The 18435-nt window shown below is 51.3% G+C and overlaps 1 protein-coding gene across 12 annotated transcripts in view; it reads left to right on the forward strand.

Annotated features, from left to right (window-relative positions):
* The window catches only part of OTUD7A (OTU deubiquitinase 7A), a 374921-nt gene extending 358330 nt beyond the window's left edge, over positions 1-16591 (forward strand). For 11 of the 12 annotated variants that reach the window (XM_045395224.3, XM_073995374.1, XM_045395223.3 and 8 more), the window contains 3 exons: positions 4456-4570; positions 4744-4828; positions 7284-10056. In XM_045395224.3, coding sequence (XP_045251159.2) covers positions 4456-4570; positions 4744-4828; positions 7284-8708 — 1625 coding nt within the window. In that variant the 3' untranslated portion in view covers positions 8709-10056. Of the gene's footprint in view, positions 1-4455; positions 4571-4743; positions 4829-7283 lie in introns of all 12 variants that reach the window. The other variant, XM_065547661.1, reaches the window with a different exon arrangement.
* Positions 16592-18435: the final 1844 nt, after the last annotated feature.

The raw sequence follows: 18435 nt of genomic DNA on the forward strand, positions 1-18435 counted from the left end.
CATATTTGTGGTGGTGTTATTTTTCCTGCTTGGTGTTCTCTTAGTTTCTTAGACCTGTGTTGATGGTTGTCATTAATTTTGAAAAATTCTTAGCCATTATTTCTTTAAAATGTAATTTTGCCTTGTTCTTTCTCCTCTTCTGGGATTTCATTTACACAGAACTTAAGGTGCCTGATATTGTCACACAGCTCTTAGATGCTGTGTTCATTTTCCCACCTCCTTTTTTTTCTGTTTCAGTTTGTGTAATTTCTAATAACCTATCTTGAGGTTTACAGATTCTCTGCTCAACTATATCAAGTCAACTGACCAGCCCCTCAATCATTCTTCACTCTATTATTGTGTTTTCATTTCTAGAATTTTCATTTAATTCTTTCTCACAGATTTGTTCTGTATGCTGAAATTAACCATCAAATCTTGCATGGTGTCCAGCTTTTCTATTAGTCCTTAACTTATTAATCAGTTACTTTTAATTCCTTGTCTGATAGTTTCAACACCTGTGTCATATCTGAGTCTTGTTCTATCAACTGATTTGTCTTTTATCAATGTGTTGGGTTTTTTTAATCTTTCCTTTCGCCTCATAGGTTTTATTGTTGTTGTTGCTGAAAGCCAGGCATCTTGAGTGGGACAGTAAAGACTGCAGTAAATCACTTTTATTCCTGGAAAGAAGCATGCCTTTCCTTTTGCTAGGTTTTTAGAGTCTAGGTTTGGACCAGTCTAGTCATGCTAGCCCAGGAGGGTCACCCCCATCCCCAGATCCAGGGATACAGTGCCTGCCTAAGACACATGCTTAATTAGAGTAACAGAACATGACCCTTAGTGCACCCAGTGTTTGTTGCCCTATACTCTGCAGTTTAAGCTTTTGTTCCTTGGTAGAGGAGGGATAGAAATATCTATGGAGACACTCTCTTAGAATTCCTGCCAGTCTTTTGTGGGAGAACCAGGCAGGTCCTGTGGAGAGGAGCCTGCAAGTGCATGTGAATTCCCTTTATATCTTCAACCCCAGGGTTCCGTACTATTTCACTAGCTGATACTCTTCCTTTACCAATTTAACCATTTTTGCTGAATTATTCTTACTGCGGTCCAGCTGAATTGGCCCTTCTTAAGCTCATGTCTGTCTCTCCTTGGAGGCACCTGTCTTTCCTTAGGTATTGGATAAGTCGGCTTCCCTGTGACTTCAGCTGTCTGCTGGGTTAAAGATAAGTTGTGAATTTGCAGTTTGACTGGCACGTTGTCATGGTGGAACAATGCTCTTCCAGCTTCTCACATCGGAGACAAAAACCAGAAATCTTGATTTTTTTTAGAAAAGTACTTGATTTTTTAGAAAGTACTCAGAAGATATTCAGGCTAGTATGAGATGATGACTATGTGTTTCCAGGCTAAAGGACATACAAGAGGCCTTTCAAAAACAACAACAAAACAGCTTTCTGGCCTTTCTAGGCTCATTTTGAAAAGCAGTTGCTGTTCTAGACATTTACCACCAGAGGGCAAGCCGCTGTGCGTCTGCTACTCGCTGGTAAAGCCAGGTTTCCAATAGGGAAATGTCAGAGTGTACAGTGAGAGGTAGAAGCATCCCCAACAGCCGCTGCTCACAAGGAGGACCTGTTTTCACGGCCTCCTGGCCTGAGCTGCCCCTGGGCTCTGCAGCCCTAGCCCTCACCACAGGCCGCAGTTGACCCTCTGCAGAGAAGCCTGTCTTTAAGCCCCTCGGTGTCTTCCGTTGTGAGCAGGCACGTCCCTAGAGCCTCTCTCAGTAGCTGGTCCTTCACCCCAGCCAGATCTAGGCCGCAAGGCTGCAGGGCCCTTCTAGGAGGACAGGCAGTAGCCCCTTCAGGGGTATTCCCCCCGTGCACTGGACCCCTGGGCAGCTGGAATGGAAGGGAGTCCATTCCAGCCCTGCTGTTGAGGGGAGGAGTCCCCAGGAACCCCATGATAGAGAGGTGAGGGTGACGGGAGTGCCGTCTTAGCTTAGGTGGTTTGTCTGAAACAAACAAACCAAAATCAGAGTGGCTTAACACAGTGGAAGTCTAAAGGGAGTGTTCTCAATTGTCAGGCAGCTCTTTAGTGGGGATCTGCTGTCTTCTGCAGGCACCATGGAAGGGAAGTGGGGGAGAGGCCCCCCTATGCCTGAGCACATCACCCAACACTTCCCACATTGCCTCTGCCCACAGACCATGGGTGCCGCTAGGTGCCTGTTCCCCCTAAATCCTGGGGGCGGGGTGGCTAAGACATGGAGTGGTGGCTGGGCTGATGCTCTCCAATGGCAATTCTACCCTGGGAAGCGGGTGGACAGCCAGACCCAAAATGTCCAAGTTGCACCCACAGGAACTGCTTCTAACAGATTATTCTTGTTCTAGAATAATATTTCCTGAATTTGCTTGATTTTAAAAGCCACAGGAGATGCTTATTTAAAATGTCACTTTCTGAGTCGTTTTCCTGGACACTTTGGTTTGGTCCATCTGTTTATGGGGGCTTGGAACTCCCAGGAGCTGCACTGCTGTATTCGGGGAAACACTGTGGATGGGGAGAGCCTGTGCCACCCCCTGCCCCGTGAGTAAGAAGCGAGGCTAACCCCTTCTCTGTTTGTGTAGTGACTCATAGAACTATGGGACAGGCTGCTGGGCACCACCCCAGGGAGACCTGTCCCTGAGCCAGCCTTGCAGCCCTCCCTGGGTGTGTCTACTCTGCAGCTCAGACCTGGGAAGGGTGGCCACGTCAAGGCAGAACCCAGCAGGCTGCAGCAAAGCCAGGCCAAGCTGCCCCTGACCTCTCAAATCAGAGCACTGCACTTTCCAATCCCAAGCCAGATTAATGAAAAGCCCGGGCCAGGCGCAGTGGCTCACGCTGTAATCCCAACACTTTGGGAGACCAAGGCGGGCAGATCACAAGGTCAGGAGATCGAGACCATCCCGGCTAACACAGTGAAACCCCATCTCTACTAAAAATACAAAAAATTAGCCAGGCGTGGTGGCGGGTGCCTGTAGTCCCAGCTACTCGTGAGGCTGAGGCAGGAGAATGGCGTGAACCCGGGAGGCAGAGCTTGCAGTGAGCCAAGATGGCGCCACTGCACTCCAGCCTGGGCGACAGAGCGAGACTCCGTCTCAAAAAAAAAAGAAAAAAGAAAAGAAAGGAAAGCCCGGAGCTGGCCATTGGTCAGCAAAGCTGCATTTCCCTTATTCGCAGCTTGGGGAGGCTGGGGAAGAAAAGGTGCAGGGGTGGAGAGGGGAATTACTTGTACCCACTTTTCCTCTTAAGCAACACTGGAGGGCAGCATTGAGTCAGTTTTTCCAATTTCTTACCAAATCAACTATTGGTATTCAGTCTTCGATTTGATCTATTTCCTTGCCTTTTTGTTCTTGCCATGGCAGCCTTGCTGTGAATCACGGGCTCCAGCAAAGAGGCAAAGCAGCTGACCCAAGGCCTTGGGCTGTGCTTCTCTGCTGTGGTGTGACTTCTAGGAGTGGGGCCTGCAGGGGAGCTAACTGGAGCCCACAGGAGGCTGCTGCTTGCTCCGAGGAAAGACTTGGGGAGATCATCTCCCACTTCCTCCTGCCCTTGTCCCTGACAATGCCCTTGGGAGGAGTCAGTCATGTCACGAGGAACTCCTCTCATCAGGTAGCTCAGAAGCTCCTAGAAGATCCCAAACCTGTAGACACCCCCTCCACCCTAGCCCTCCTGGAGTGAGCCAGGATTTCCCACGAGTGGTGAGTTTCACCACAGAGCTTTTGTGATGAGTCAATCCCTCTGAGAAATGACCAGCCAGTTGCTCGTCACTGCAGTCTCCACTGACATGTGACCTCCTCAAAAGGACCCTCTGACCCCACCCAAGAAAGGCTTCACCATCCCTGCCTTCTGCCTGCTGTTTACCCTTCCAGGGCTCCTCACCACCTGACATTATGAGGTGTTTGTTAACCTGCTTATCTGTCCCCAGCACAGGTGAGCTTCCTACGGGCAGGGGTGGGTGGGTCCACGGGTCCCAGGCACTGACACAGACTTGTGGCACAAAATCACAAATCCGTAGAGGTCAGCAACACCCTTGCTCACCTGACTTGTACATTCAGCCTTTCTCTGGGATGAGACAGGAGAGCTGGGCCCCAGGCCCACCTGCAAGGTAGCCTCCCAAAGTGTGCCTAACCTGCCTAGATCCTTCCTAGAAATAGCAGAAGCAGCAATAGCTTTTTTCCCATTCTGATGCCCAACGGAGTATCTGCCATTGGACAGACCCAAAGAGACCCAGGGTCCAGGTGACGCTTCCAACTGCTCTCCACTGTCTACAATAAATATGGAATTTTAAAAACTAGCAATAGTGGTTTTGGTCTTCATGCTCCTGCTGGCACAGATCTGTGTAGATCTCCACTCGGTGCACTTGTCACCTGAACACCTGGCTTGGGAATTTCCTTCCCATCCTCCCTGGGGAATGCCGGGGCTCCCAGCACGGCTCTGTCTCTTCTGTTCCAGCCGTGATCCCCCTGACGGATTCTGAGCACAAGCTGCTGCCTCTGCACTTTGCAGTGGACCCTGGCAAGGACTGGGAGTGGGGGAAAGATGACAACGATAACGCCCGGCTGGCCCAGTAAGACCCTACTCTGTCCCTTCCCCCAGCGCCCACAGGGAGGGCTATGGCTGGGGCATCCTGGGGAGGGGCTGTACCACCCCTGCTCCTCCTGGGACAGCTGGCATGCAGGTGGGCTGGGTGCTACAAGGGCCAGCTCCGACCATTTCAATAGGGTATTCTTCTCTTGCCAGCCTTATCCTGTCGCTAGAAGCCAAGCTGAACCTCCTCCACAGCTACATGAACGTGACATGGATCCGGATCCCCTCCGAGACCCGGGTGAGCCTGGCTGTGCTGGGACCAGATCTGGCGGTAGGGTCCAGGCTGCTCAGCTCCAGCCTGGCCAGGGTGCATCCTCCCAAACGCTCCCACACTCTTGCCTGCCCCTGCCTGGTCGCCCACGCCCGCCATACCCACAGCCCAGTAGCTCCCCCATCCCTTTGACCTAGCCACCCTGGCTGGGGTTTGAAGTGGCTCTGGTTGGACCCAGTGGGTGTGTACACACGTGTAGGCATGTGTGCACGCAAGCATGCACTCTTGTAAAAGGATTTTTGTCCCCCTATTTTCTGCAGAAGGAATAAACACGCCCACTCAGAAAACAAGCGACAGGCAAGTCACAACACAAAACTATCTCTACTGAGATCAGAACACAATGTGCTGCTGCAGAGCGGAATTAATTATAAACTGTGTGGGTCCTCAAGAAAGCCAGGGAACTGAGCGCGCGATTCCTCGGCGCCCCCTTCCTCCCCTCCCGGAGGCAGCACGCTGGTGGGTGGAGTTGGCAGGAAGGTGAGGAGAGGGGCCCGTGCCCCGTGAGGCTGCCTGCCTCCAGAGGGTCGGGGCTGCCCCTGCTTGCAGACGCTGAGCGATTCATTTTAAGCATCTGACTGATGTTTTCTGAAATCTCAGTAGTGAGCTGCCAGGGAAAAAGATTTGTAAAAAAAACAGCCTGCAGATAATTGGTCCTCTCCAGCCAGTTACTTAGGCTTGAAGTGGGGCTCATAAGGAATTAGTAAAGGAGAGGTGTAAGTCAAGGAGTCGGGTGGTGGTCAGCACTGCTCAGTGCTCAGACTCCGGCCTTTGCCTGTACTTCATCTCCCAGGGCTCCACGAGGCGGGGACTGATACCCCATTTTACTGATGGCATAAGTGACAGCCAGTCGGTGGCAGTCTGAGTGCTGCCTCTCAAAGGCCTGGAGCACTCCGGTGGTGCTGTGGCTGTTGTTCTTCAGCACCCACATGGGGAGTGATGGCAGCGGCTCAGGATCTAGAATCAGGAAGCTCTCGGGCTGAGCATAGCTTTGCCTGCAATTGCCAGGCCTCGGTGCCTTCATGTCAGATGCAAGGCTCTCAGCTGACAACCGTGGGAAGGGTTCTTCCAGCCAGGGACTCCCGAGCCCGCTCTCATTGCCCTCCTGCTAGCACCAGGCGCACCTCCGTTCCTGGCCCAGCCCGTGTCCACCCTTTAGTGTCTCACACACTGGTCTGAGACACTTCACACCTTCCTATCCCAGGTGGGAAGGGGAAAGGAATTTCAGAGTGGGAGGTGGTGTGGGTCAGTTCTGCCCACGTTTGCTTCAGGGTGACCTGGTCACAGGACAGTCACCGACTCATGGACTTGCTTGAGGGGCCTGGGGGTGGGGAGACAAAAATTAAGTGGGGGAGCAATGGGAGCCTTCTCCCAGGCTCATCCCCTGGAGGCCAAGGAAGCCTGTTCAGGTATGGGCACCAGTTCCTGCAGCACCCAGCAGCCAGCATGAGGGATCCTGCCTCTCGTCCAGTGAGTCAGAATTCTCTCCTCACCCAGGGAGGTCCCTCTGCAGACGCAGTAGGTGCTGCCTGCCTCTCTGCCCTCCCATCTCTTTTCTCAGGTTCTCCCCACCCCAGATATGGTCGTGCCCTCCTCAGACTGGTTGACCACCTCAGTGGGTCTCATCCAAGCCGTGCTTCCCAGCGTCACCCCACCCCAAACCACCCAGGGGCCCTTTTCTGGGAATGGGAACATCTTTTTTGCTGAGCGCAGGCCTATTTCAGAATCCTCCTCAATTTAGCACTCCACCTTGCCAAACTGAGTGAGAAAGGAACCCCTGAAGCGATTTGGCATCCCTGAATCAAGGGGGTGTTTGATTCAAGATCCGATGAATGAGATTGAGTACAAGGTTTCTGTCCCCTGCCTGGCGTGAGGAGGCGGGACATCTTTTCAAGGGTGACAGTTTTGTGCAGGCCCAGTGTCCTCCCCACCTGAAGGCCTCCATCTTCACAGAGGCTGGCCTGGGACCTGTGTCTGGTCAAGCAGGCGGCCTTGTTAGTGGGGAAGGCCAGAGTGTAAACCTGATCATTCTCTGAACTGTGACAAGGCTCTGGGGACCAAGGCCAGTGGGGTATTTGCACCATGCCCCAATCCCCCACTCAGGGTTCCAGGCTACCAAGTACCTGAGGTCCCCCAGAGAGAAAGAATGAGTACACCCCAGCTTCCGTGGCCAGAAGACACACGCAGATAAGAAGTCCCTACATCCTTTTACTACTGCAGCGAATCAGAGCCCACTCCTATCCGCTCCTTTCCTTCAGCACCGCCCATCCAGGTACCATAGTCACCAGAGAGACAGTGGGGACTGGGACAGTGAACCTTGAGGGCCCCAGCCTTGGCAAGACAGGGGCAAGGTGTCCCTTCCTCGGCCAGCCCGTGGACCGCTCTTCTCTAACCATCTTCACTCCGGCCCTCCCTCTCCACACAGGCGCCCCTGGCACAACCGGAGTCTCCCACGGCCTCGGCAGGGGAGGACGTGCAGTCCCTGGCCGACTCGCTGGACTCGGACCGCGACTCGGTGTGCAGCAATTCCAACAGCAATAACGGCAAGAACGGCAAGGACAAGGAGAAGGAGAAGCAGCGCAAGGAGAAGGACAAGACGCGCGCCGACTCCGTGGCCAACAAGCTGGGCAGCTTCAGCAAGACACTGGGCATCAAGCTGAAGAAAAACATGGGCGGTCTCGGCGGCCTGGTGCACGGCAAGATGGGCCGCGCCAACTCCGCCAACGGCAAGAACGGGGACTCGGCAGAGCGGGGCAAGGAGAAGAAGGCCAAGTCGCGCAAGGGCAGCAAGGAGGAGTCGGGTGCGTCGGCAAGCACGTCGCCCTCGGAGAAGACCACGCCGTCGCCCACGGACAAGGCGGCGGGCGCGTCGCCGGCGGAGAAGGGCGGCGGGCCGCGGGGCGACGCCTGGAAGTACAGCACGGACGTGAAGCTGAGCCTCAACATCCTGCGCGCCGCCATGCAGGGCGAGCGCAAGTTCATCTTCGCCGGCCTGCTGCTCACCAGCCACCGGCACCAGTTCCACGAGGAGATGATCGGCTACTACCTGACCAGCGCGCAGGAGCGCTTCAGCGCCGAGCAGGAGCAGCGGCGCCGCGACGCGGCCACTGCCGCCGCCGCCGCCGCCGCCGCCTCCACGGCCAAGCGGCCAGCGCGCAGACCGGAGACGGAGGGCGCGCCGGTCCCGGAGCGCGCCTCTCCGGGCCCGCCCACGCAGCTGGTGCTCAAGCTCAAGGAGAGGCCGAGCCCCGGGCCCGCGGCGGGGCGGGCGGCGCGGGCGGCGGCGGGCGGCACGGCCTCCCCGGGGGCAGGCGCGCGGCGTGCGGGCGCCAGCGGACCGATCCCCGGCCGCAGCCCCCCGGCGCCAGCGCGCCAGAGCGTCATCCACGTGCAGGCGTCGGGCGCGCGGGACGAGGCGTGCGCGCCGGTCGTGGGGGCGCTGCGGCCGTGCGCCACGTACCCGCAGCAGAACCGCTCGCTGTCGTCGCAGAGCTACAGCCCGGCGCGCGCCGCCGCCCTGCGCACCGTGAACACGGTCGAGTCGCTGGCGCGCGCGGTGCCCGGGGCCTTACCGGGCGCGGCGGGCCCGGCGGGGGCGGCAGAGCACAAGTCGCAGACCTACACCAACGGCTTCGGCGCCGCGCGCGACGGCCTGGAGTTCGCCGACGCCGACGCGCCAACCGCGCGCTCGAACGGTGAGTGCGGCCGTGGCGGCCCGGGGCCGGCGCAGCGGCGCTGCCAGCGCGAGAACTGTGCGTTCTACGGGCGCGCCGAGACCGAGCACTACTGCTCCTACTGCTACCGCGAGGAGCTGCGGCGGCGGCGCGAGGCGCGTGGGGCCCGGCCCTGAGCGGCGCGGCGCAGGCGGCGAGGTTCTACCTTCGAGGATTTCTTTTCCATTGTGTCGGTGTCTTTTTTACATGCTCTGGTCCACCGGAAGGCCGGCGCCTCCTCTGTCAGTGCCGTGTACGTGTTTGGTCAAACGTTCCTAATGGTGCCTGAACCTACACTGACGCCACTCAGGTAGTAGACGGATAGGAAACAAGTCATACTGTTGGAAGTGGGTGTGCTAGCCTAGCATCTGCCTCGTACCTGTGGAAACTCAATAGCCATTGCAAGAGTATTTTTGTTCCTCAGTAAGAAATAAAGAAATTCGCAGCCCTTTGTTTTTAGAAGGGAGTGTTTTACATGCTTTTTTTTTTTCTCCTAACCTAGCGATGACCTCTTCCAGGTAGCGGTCCCCTGTGCGCGGTGGGTAGTACCCAGGGCTTAGAGTGAACGCGCACCCGGGGCTGCGGTGGAGGCTCCTCTGCGAGCTCCACTTGCCTCCCATCCCGGGACCTAGGAGAAGGCGGGTACCTGGCCGCCAGCTGACGCCCTGGTGGTCACTGTGGCCCTTTAGAAACACACAGCTCCATTTCATAAGCCAAACCTCCTCCCCCAGCCCCGGCTCAAGCACCATTCACACACTGCCATCCAAGCCGCGGGCGGCCGTGGGAAGGGCACTGGACCACCCGTCTCGCGGGCGCGGTTAGGTACAGCGATGGCTCCCAGTGCCGGGCAGCTCAGGTGACAGGAGCTTTCCAAAGACACCTAGGGTCCAAAAAGCAGGGTTCCCATCTCACAATTTGGATTTGCCCATAGAGGAGAAGATAGGACAGCCTGCTCACATTTCTCCTTTGAAGGCACTTCCACAGTGGACTGTCGCTGGAGGGCCCCTGGGCGATGACCATCGGTGCCCCGGGAGACCGAGGAATTCACCCTTCGGTCACTGTGTAAGCCCCCACTAGGTTTCTGCTCTTTCCAAAGGGGAGGAGCTGGGGGAACCAGGAAGGAAGCCCACCCCAACACCTGCATCTGTCTGGGTTCAGCCAGGTAAAGGGACTCACTGTGATCGTGGCCCCTCCATGGGGCAGGACGACCCTGCCTCCGTCTCGTGACACAATGAGGGAGCAGCCCGATCCCTGTGCGGTCTCTTTTTTGGTGCCTCCTACATTTCTTGAGGGAAAAAAAAAAAAAAAAATTGTGTCCTTAGCTACCCTGTTTTGAGCAGCAATATGCAGCCTCTTCCTTCCAAGATTACCTCCGGAGAACACCATTCTTGGCCAGGGACACTGAGGAGCTAAACCTGCCTCACTAAGGAACGAGCTTGTTTCCAAGAAATGAGGATAAGATGGGTAAAATCCTCACTAACAAAAGAATACTATAAAACCTGTGAGAGCCTTAGAATAGCTTCTAATACTCCTAGGAAAGGAGAAAGCGCCTGGTTTTGCTGTGAGTGTATCCTCAGAAAAAGCAGGAGGTCGACCATCTCTTCACTGGAGCCAGCTTCTCCTCTAGAAACGATGCTTTTTTCCCTAACTAAAGAGCAGCAAAAACAAACAAACAAAAAAGTGGGAGGGGATTTTTTTTACTTGTTTGGAAAATTATAATAAAACAATTATCTCCTGTGAGTAATGCCTTTTTGCTTTTAATTATTCCACAGCAGGTGGAGTTTTCAGTAATTTGTTCAAGTTTTGCATAAGTGGTTCCTTAAATCAAAAATTATTTATTAAATAGGATCTTTAAGAAATTTTTTGAAAGTTTTACTTTTCCTGCTGAACAATATTTTCAATGTCTGGTAATTACTGTACTAACATTCACGTCCCTGATATTACTGGGATTTCTTTTATTACTCAGAAAACAAAAGTGGTTTTTTAAAAATCTCATGGAGAGGGTCTGTGGCAGCTTTCTGGACTGATTCTTCGTGTCACGCTGAGCAGCCGCTTTGGCATCCAAAGCTGTGGGGTCACAGGAAGTGTTGCTTCGGGTGTGGATGCCAGCCACTCCTCATGCCCCTCACTCCTAAAAGATGGAGACACCCAACCTTAAAAATGCTTCAGTGGTCCATTCAGAAACCAAACTCGCATGCACAAGATGTCAAGGAGGCATAAAGTCAACTCTTGTTTGTTTTTCTCATTTCTTGATGTAAAAACAGCCAACCAGAAGTTTCTAAAACTGGCTATGCAAATTCAGATCTTTTCTTTCTCATGCTATCTGCCTGGTTTGTTTAATTAAAAAAAAAAAAAAAACTGAGAATAAAAACAGTCCGTTGTAATACAGGAAAACCTTCCAAACCAGGCAGAGTACGTAATTATCAAAGCACCAGGACCTATTCTACCCTTGCATTTCAAAGTTACCTCCACCCATCACCATCTGATGACAGATGTGCCCTAAATAAGAGCCTGGGATAAAACCACTGGCTGCATCCTGCGCCCCAGCTTCTCAGTGTGGTAAAGAGGCGCCAGACGTCTGTAGACACCTGCTCCAGGCTGGTACATTACCACTCAGTCCACATGACTTAGGAATAGGATCTGAATCCATCCTTCCTCTAAACAGTATTTTAAAAAGGGGGGGGGGGGAGCCGATAGTCATATTAAATGTGCAGGCCCCATGCACCGACAGCATGCTCCTTGAGAAGAGCTGTTTAGACCTCGTCCCTGGCCAGAGACCAACTTCATCAGGCTGGCCAGGAGCTATTAAAAACTGTGTTGACTGCATGTGGGCCAAGGGCTTCCCTCATAGTCCATGGCATGAGGGCCCTTTGTGGAGCAGGGAGAAAGGGAAGAAGGTGAGTTCCCCCGGGGTGTATGGCCCTGCTGTCGTCGCTGACCCTGCCTGAGAGCAGCCTTCCCCTCCTGATCTGGCCACACTTCCCTTTCTAGGAAGGACAGGTGTCTCCAAGGGACTGCAGGTTTCCAGAGGATCCCAGATACTTCTAAACCCTGTGAAGGTTACTTCAGAAATTTACATTTCCTGCACATTTGTTACTGGGTAAATGATTTTTTTAATATATTGTTAAGGGAAGGTGTTTTTCAGTGTATTCTGTTTGTAGATTTTATGCTGTGTTACGTTGAAATTTTACAAGCCAAGTTTAAACTATACTATAAAAATTATTTTTGTATTATTTTCAGAACATGCCACAGAGCAATATTTTGCACCTTTATTGTCACAGGGTTGTCCTTAGAAGGGTAACTGGAGGTGGGAAGGAGCTCCACTCTGGGCTCCGGGGGTTAAACGCTTTTTGCTGCTTGTTCGAAAACCTTCTGAAAGTGGGAATGTATAAATGTCTGTTTTGATTGAAAGCTTGATTTCCTTTTTTCTGTTCATGGATTTTGGTACTGCACCTTTCCTCTTAAATGAATACTTTGTATTCACTAAATTACTGTGGACCTTTTCTTACCTATTACCACCCAGTGGCATTTGCATCTATTACTTTACAAATTGAATGTTTTTCCAAATGATTTAATTTCCTCATTCTCATAGCTTACTGTCAAGAATTGGGTGGCTGAAGATAAAAGGACTCTCCGTGCCCCCCAGGTGCACACCTCAGGGTGTGGACATCCTCCATGCAGCGCCCGCCCTGTCTCTGAGGAGGGGTCATGGGTCCATCGCCCACCCCCACCTCCCCCCACTTAATATCCACAAACTTATTTTGCAAACTATTCTACTTTGCAAAAATAAACTTAACCTAGCAAAATATACTTCACATTAGTTAAGATAAAAGGGCTGTACTTATCAATGGTGGGAAATTTGTGCAAGAAAAAAACAAAGACTTTTCCAAATCCGTGTGTGTAAGTTCCATTCCATGTGAGTCTTTTATTTACTAAGAGACTTGGAGTAAAAGCTGGAGGCATCTGCTGTATGTTTGGGGCTCCTTTCTTTATGACAAGGTTCTTTTTCTCCTCATCTTGGTGTGGACTTTACAAATTAAGTTTCCCCAGTGTTCTGTCCTTTATCTTTCTTCAGTGCTTCTAATAAGAAGAAATGTGTTTCCATGACTGAGCGAGCCCTGTGGGGTCAAGCAGACCTTACCAGCTCTGGCTTCATCCTCATTGGGCTGCAGAGGCGGCCCCTGCTCTAGTTGAGTCTGGTTCTGCTGCCAGCTGAGGACAGACACACCATATGAAGGGCCCAGAGGTAGCTGGCATGTCAGGGAGCAGGTATCCCCTTCCAAAACGCCTTAAAGTGATGGCTCTTTGGAGACCTGAGGCACGGCACCACCTTCACATTTGCTCCTGACTCGAAACTCTAGCTGGCCGGTTTTAGTGTGGCTGGCCAGGGCAGTGACCAGCGCTCAGCTTTGTTCTTGTGTAATTCAACTCCACCCTGCTGCCCGTGTCCTCTCCACAGCTCTGGGTCTGTTGGCCCCGAGTGTATTTCTGCCAGTGCTGCCTCACTGACTCAGGAGTGGGTCCTGGATAGTTCATGATAGAGAGGCCAGCACATGCCATGGGGAGAGCCCCCCACACTTACCCCGGGAGGCCCTGCTGCACATCCAGGCTGGACCACTCTGCAAGCTTCTGTCGTGAAAGACAGGTATGGGCACTGTGCAGATTGGCCTGTTAGCAGTTATGCAGGTCCCTTCTTTTCCAAAAGATCTATTCTTCTTCCCACTGCACCCCAGCAGAAAAGAGCTAGGGAGATGCCCTGCAGGGACCCCCGGGAACAACAGGTATGTGCAGTCTGTGCAGTATGAAGAACTTGGCCCCACCAGGCTGAGCGGAAGACACACGTCATTGCAGAACAGCACTGAAGCCATCATCTCCAACCATGCTAGTAATACTACTATTTCTATTTATTTTGCCAAATAGTTTGTTGAAATTTGCATTTTTGCTCTTTTAATCTTGCCAAAAAAGGGGGCCTCACTAATCCTAATTATGTACATACAGAATGATGCACATTGCTTGTATCTTTTTATTCCTCCCAAAGAGCATCTCAAGGATATATATGTATACACACATACATTTGTTTAACATAAGGTGAAGAGTACCATTTGGTTTTAAGAGTAAATATAGGCCAAATCTATTCAAGACCAAAGCAACCTATTAATTTAATGAGGACAAATTAGTGAAACCAGCTGTTTTAGAATTTATCTACAGACACTGGAGTGCTACTTTAAATGAAGAAACAGCCTCCCATGGCAGAGGAAAAGCCAGGTCCTTACAAAGGCCTCTCCCACCCCAGTACTACTTCTGCCTGCTGCTCTGCCCTGGGACGTAGGCCTTCCTGCCATTTCTAGTCACAGGCACCCTCCTGCCTCAGGGCCTTTGCACATGTCATCCCTTCTACCTGGAACATTCTTCCCCAGAGAGCCACATGGTTCACCCCTCACTACCTGCCAGTCTTTGCTCCAATGTCACCTTTCAACGAGGCCTTCCCTGACTTCTTTATTTAAAATAGCAACACACCCCACTCTCCCTCCCTACCCACCTCTCTGCATCATCTTCTTGTGCATTTCTCACCATCTGAATGCTGCAGATGTTAATCATTCATCCATTTATTTGATTCTCGCCTCCCCGTCTCCCATAGACTGTAAGCTCCATGTGGGCAGGAACTTTCATGTGTCTTGCTCATCACTGTATCCTGGTGCCTACAACAGTGCCTGATACGTATTAGGCACTGGATAAGTATTTGTTGAAAAAAGGAAATGAAATCAGTAAATCGAAACCTATTAAGAGGCCAGAAAATGTCAATTTCAGCTTTCATCAAATCCAGGTTCTATTATTGTGAGAACTTTAGTTGACCCAGTGACTTGGCTCCTGTGGGTACAAGATGGCTAGATATGGCATTGAGCAACACTGGGCAGCAGTGGTGGCTTCTGTCTGTGAATGCCTGCCCTGCCGCTAACCCGCACAGATGTGAGGCTCGTTGTTCGCAGGGGAGCATTTTGGAACCAGCTGGGATGAAGACAGTTTTAGACGGGTAGCTCTAGTAGTCAGATGCACAGTAGCGGGTTCCCATCACTCCATGAGGTCACTGTAGACCTGGACCATTCCAGAGAATCCTTTGTTCATCAGTCTTTAGGTGTCTCCCAGTCCTTCCCAGTTCCACACGGGTGGCAGCAGATGGCCCAGCCCAGGGAAAGTCCATCTGACCATTAGAAGGACTCGTCCTCCAGCGACCAAAGCAGGTTGCAGAGGAAGAGGAGCTTGTCACAAACATTAACCAGCACAGGGCTGGGCAACTGCACTGACAAATTTGGAAGCAGCAGGACCAGAGAGCCAAGGTCCCTGGGTATCCCCATTGGCCGCTGGTAGAGGTGCACTGGAAGGTCAGAGCCTTGACACCACAGAGCCAAGCAACACACACCGCCTTGGGCCCAGGACCCAGTGCTGGCAGCTGGCCTCACCCACAGCAGGGAGGTGTGGGTCCTCCAGTGACCTTCCTGCCCCTGCCAGATGATTTTGACAACTACCTAACCTTGGTGTTTACTTCTAGGTCCTTTGGCCAAATGCATTTTCTTCTAAGAGTTGTTGGCAAAATACTGTTACAAGCTTCTTATGGGACTTTTGTCCTACTGTGACCTGGTTAAAGGCTTTGTCCTTCTCTTTAATCCGCTTCTGTGGTTTTGCTGTCATTTCTCTTGATGCCATATTTTCAGGTCCTTCATGGGAGGGGGCATAAGGTCTCCATCGTAACGTCCCCTCTGCAGCTGTCCAGCCAGCAGTGACTGGGCCCCTACATGTGCGTTCCTGTGCTTGAATTGTCAAATAAACAGTGTCCCTTTCATTGCTGCCCAAACAGACTGGAGGCCTGCTCCTGCCAGCACTCAGAGGGGGAGTGTGTGCTTCCCAAGAGCCTGCCCCCTTGGCCCATGCAAACTTTCTCCATGGCAGGTGTCCATGGAGGTCTCCCAGGCCCTATGGGCTGTCCAGCTCTTTGCACACATTCTTCCTGCTTGCAGGAATGGAAACCAAACACCTGATACGGAATGATGACTTGGCAGCGGGGAGTGGGGCAGCTTGTCTCCACTAACTTAGGACCAAAACTAGGAAACTCACCATGAGCATGCTTTGGAGATCAGCTGTGGCCTCGAGCCCCTGTACACGCAGAGGCAAGCCCCACCTCTGACAGAGCCAGTCACCATTCAGTAGGAGCTTCGCTTCCCCGGGCCCACAGGTAGGAAAGGCTGGGCTCTTAGTCCTATAAGTAAAGGCGCTGTTAGGAGCAAGGAGCAGGTTCAGCTGGGTCCACAGAGGAACTAAGCTCCTTAGTGACCGGTTACTGCCTCATCTACGGAGTTTGAACTCCATTCACCATCACCTTTGAGAATTTGGCCTTGTTTTAACTAAGGATTGTTGAAGTAAATTAGAACAAGGGACCATCCTCACCCTGTGTGTGCTTTGTTCCATTAAACATGCGTTTGGCCTAATGAAGTCAGTGAATGTTCCTCTTTCTTTTTTGTTTTTTGGTTTCTTTGATTTTTGGATGACATATGTTGCTTTATTTCTCCTTTTTTTTTTTTTTTTTTTTTTGATTACTGTGGACAAAGGAAAATAATGAGGCAAAAACAGGTCGTCAGTCACATTACTTTGACCCAGTTGTGCAGAGCCCCTTTTTACCTGCAGGTGTTAATTCCAATTCAATGCAAATATCCTTTTCAATCCGGTCCGTTCTTGGAGAAGAAACCCATTGTAAGAGCTGTCTTCTGTGGTTGGGATATTACTTTGTAAAGTATTAAAGCACTAAACCAATTTTTGCAATATGTAGTAAATCTTGCTTTCATTTTGGAAAACTTCCAGTAATGACTACTGCACTTTTTATAGAAGAATTGTATTTAATTTCTTTCTTTTATGAAAGATTATTTCAAGTAAAAATAGCTCTGTAATCTGTGTGACATGGCTTCTCCATTACCTGACACAGAGAGAAGCTTTGATGCCTACTCAATAAAATTAACATGTTTGTAAAGTATTGCTTGGTCCAATTATTTGCCCACTGACTCCTGTGTTCTTGTAAAATGCCATCTAAGAAAAGCTTTAGTGCCAAGAGGAAGAGGACTATATCAGGCATCCATCCATACCAGTATTGTTTTGTTTAAGTGTTTTCCCACCCAGATGAGATGTAAACCCAGTTGTCACAGTTTCATTCTTTTTTTTTTTTTTTTTTGTATTTTTAGTGGAGACGGGTTTTTGCCATGTTGGCCAGGCTGGTCTCAAACTCCTGACCTCAAGTGATCCACCTGCCTCAGCCTCCCAAAATGCTGGGATTACAGGCACGAGCCAGCACGCCCAGCCAAGTTTCATTCATGTAAGAGGAAAATAGTTTATCTCCTTTTTAAAATGACCATGACACATTTTGTCTGGATGAAAGCTGTATTTAGTCTGTTTTCACACTCCTGATAAAGACATACCTGAGACTGGGTAATTTATAAAGAAAAAGAGGTTTAATGGACTCACAGTTCCACGTGTTTGGGGAGGCCTCACAATCATGGCAGAAGGCAAAAGGCACGTCTTACATGGCAGCAGGCAAGAGAGAATGAGAGCCAAGTGAAAGGGGAAACCCCTTATAAAACCATCAGATCTTATGAGACTTTCTACCACAAGAACAGTATGGGGAAAACCACGCCCATGATTCAATTCCCTCTCACCATGTCCCTCCCACAGCGCATGGGAATTATGGAAGCTACAATTCACAATGAGATTTGGGTGGGGGCACAGCCAAACCACATCAGAAGCTGAATAGGGTTGTCCTTAACATGTCTTCACCAGAGGTTGCAACCATAAGCAAGAGAATGGCAGCTGGGAGCATAGAGAAGGAGGAGGATTTTGCCGTGAATTTTTGTCTGTGAGTGCTCTTCTACGGAGGAGAGGCGCTGCCTCTGTAAGAGAAAGAAGCCCCCTCAGGAGGCTGTGGGTGGGGTCCAGGCCACAGGCCTGTCTAAAGCAGGTGTGATGCACCCAGGACTCGGTCCCAACCCACTGTGTGCCATGCACTGGGACAGTGACGGAGGTGGTGATGACAGGGCCTCACACACTGAATAGGCATCATTGGGGGTGGCACATTCTCCGCATAGTGGAATTCAGTCCATGCAACAACCCTATGAGATAGCAAAATCTCTGTGTTGTAGACAAGAAAAGTAAGGTTTGGCGAGGTAAGACGTAAAGCCAGGATTCCAGCTCAGGTGTGTCTGACACGAGGGTCTGTGCTCCCAGCATCAGAGTACGTTGTCATCCTAAGGAATGGGCAAGGCCCCCGCCCAGGAGGAGCTCACAGTCTGGGGGAAGGTGACACACAAGTCCATCTGGCTCCAGGTTGGGGGTGAGTTAGCACAGATGGGAGAAGGACAGGAAAGATACCTGGTGGGGCTGTGGGATTTGCTGGCGCAATGGCCACTACATACCCATGGAATCCTCTTAAGGCCGATGGGACCATACGTTTCTGGCTCTAATGTTTTTCTACATGAGGAAATAGGAAACTGTTCCGAGTTTGTTCAGGACAGGCAGAGAATCCCATATGAAAGGCAAAATCCTGCATTTGAAGCTTTGAAAAGTGCTTAGAAGACTATATAGGATGGTGGTAGGAGCCCTGGATTGGGAGACAGACAGTCTGGCCCCAGAATTGACCTTGAGGAAGGCATCTCACCCCTCTAGCCCCAGGTTTCTGTTCAGTGAAATGAGCGACTCAAGAAAAGGCTCTTGAAGTTTCCCCACCAAATCAAAGAATCTGTGTATTTAGGAAAACAGAAGTCACCTCAGTCGTTTTAACAGAGAATTTAATATAGGAAACTAGTCAAGCAGGTATTGGAAGCCTAAAAA

The sequence above is a fragment of the Macaca fascicularis genome, chromosome 7 (genome assembly GCF_037993035.2).
Source record: "Macaca fascicularis isolate 582-1 chromosome 7, T2T-MFA8v1.1".
Lineage (NCBI taxonomy): Eukaryota > Metazoa > Chordata > Mammalia > Primates > Cercopithecidae > Macaca > Macaca fascicularis.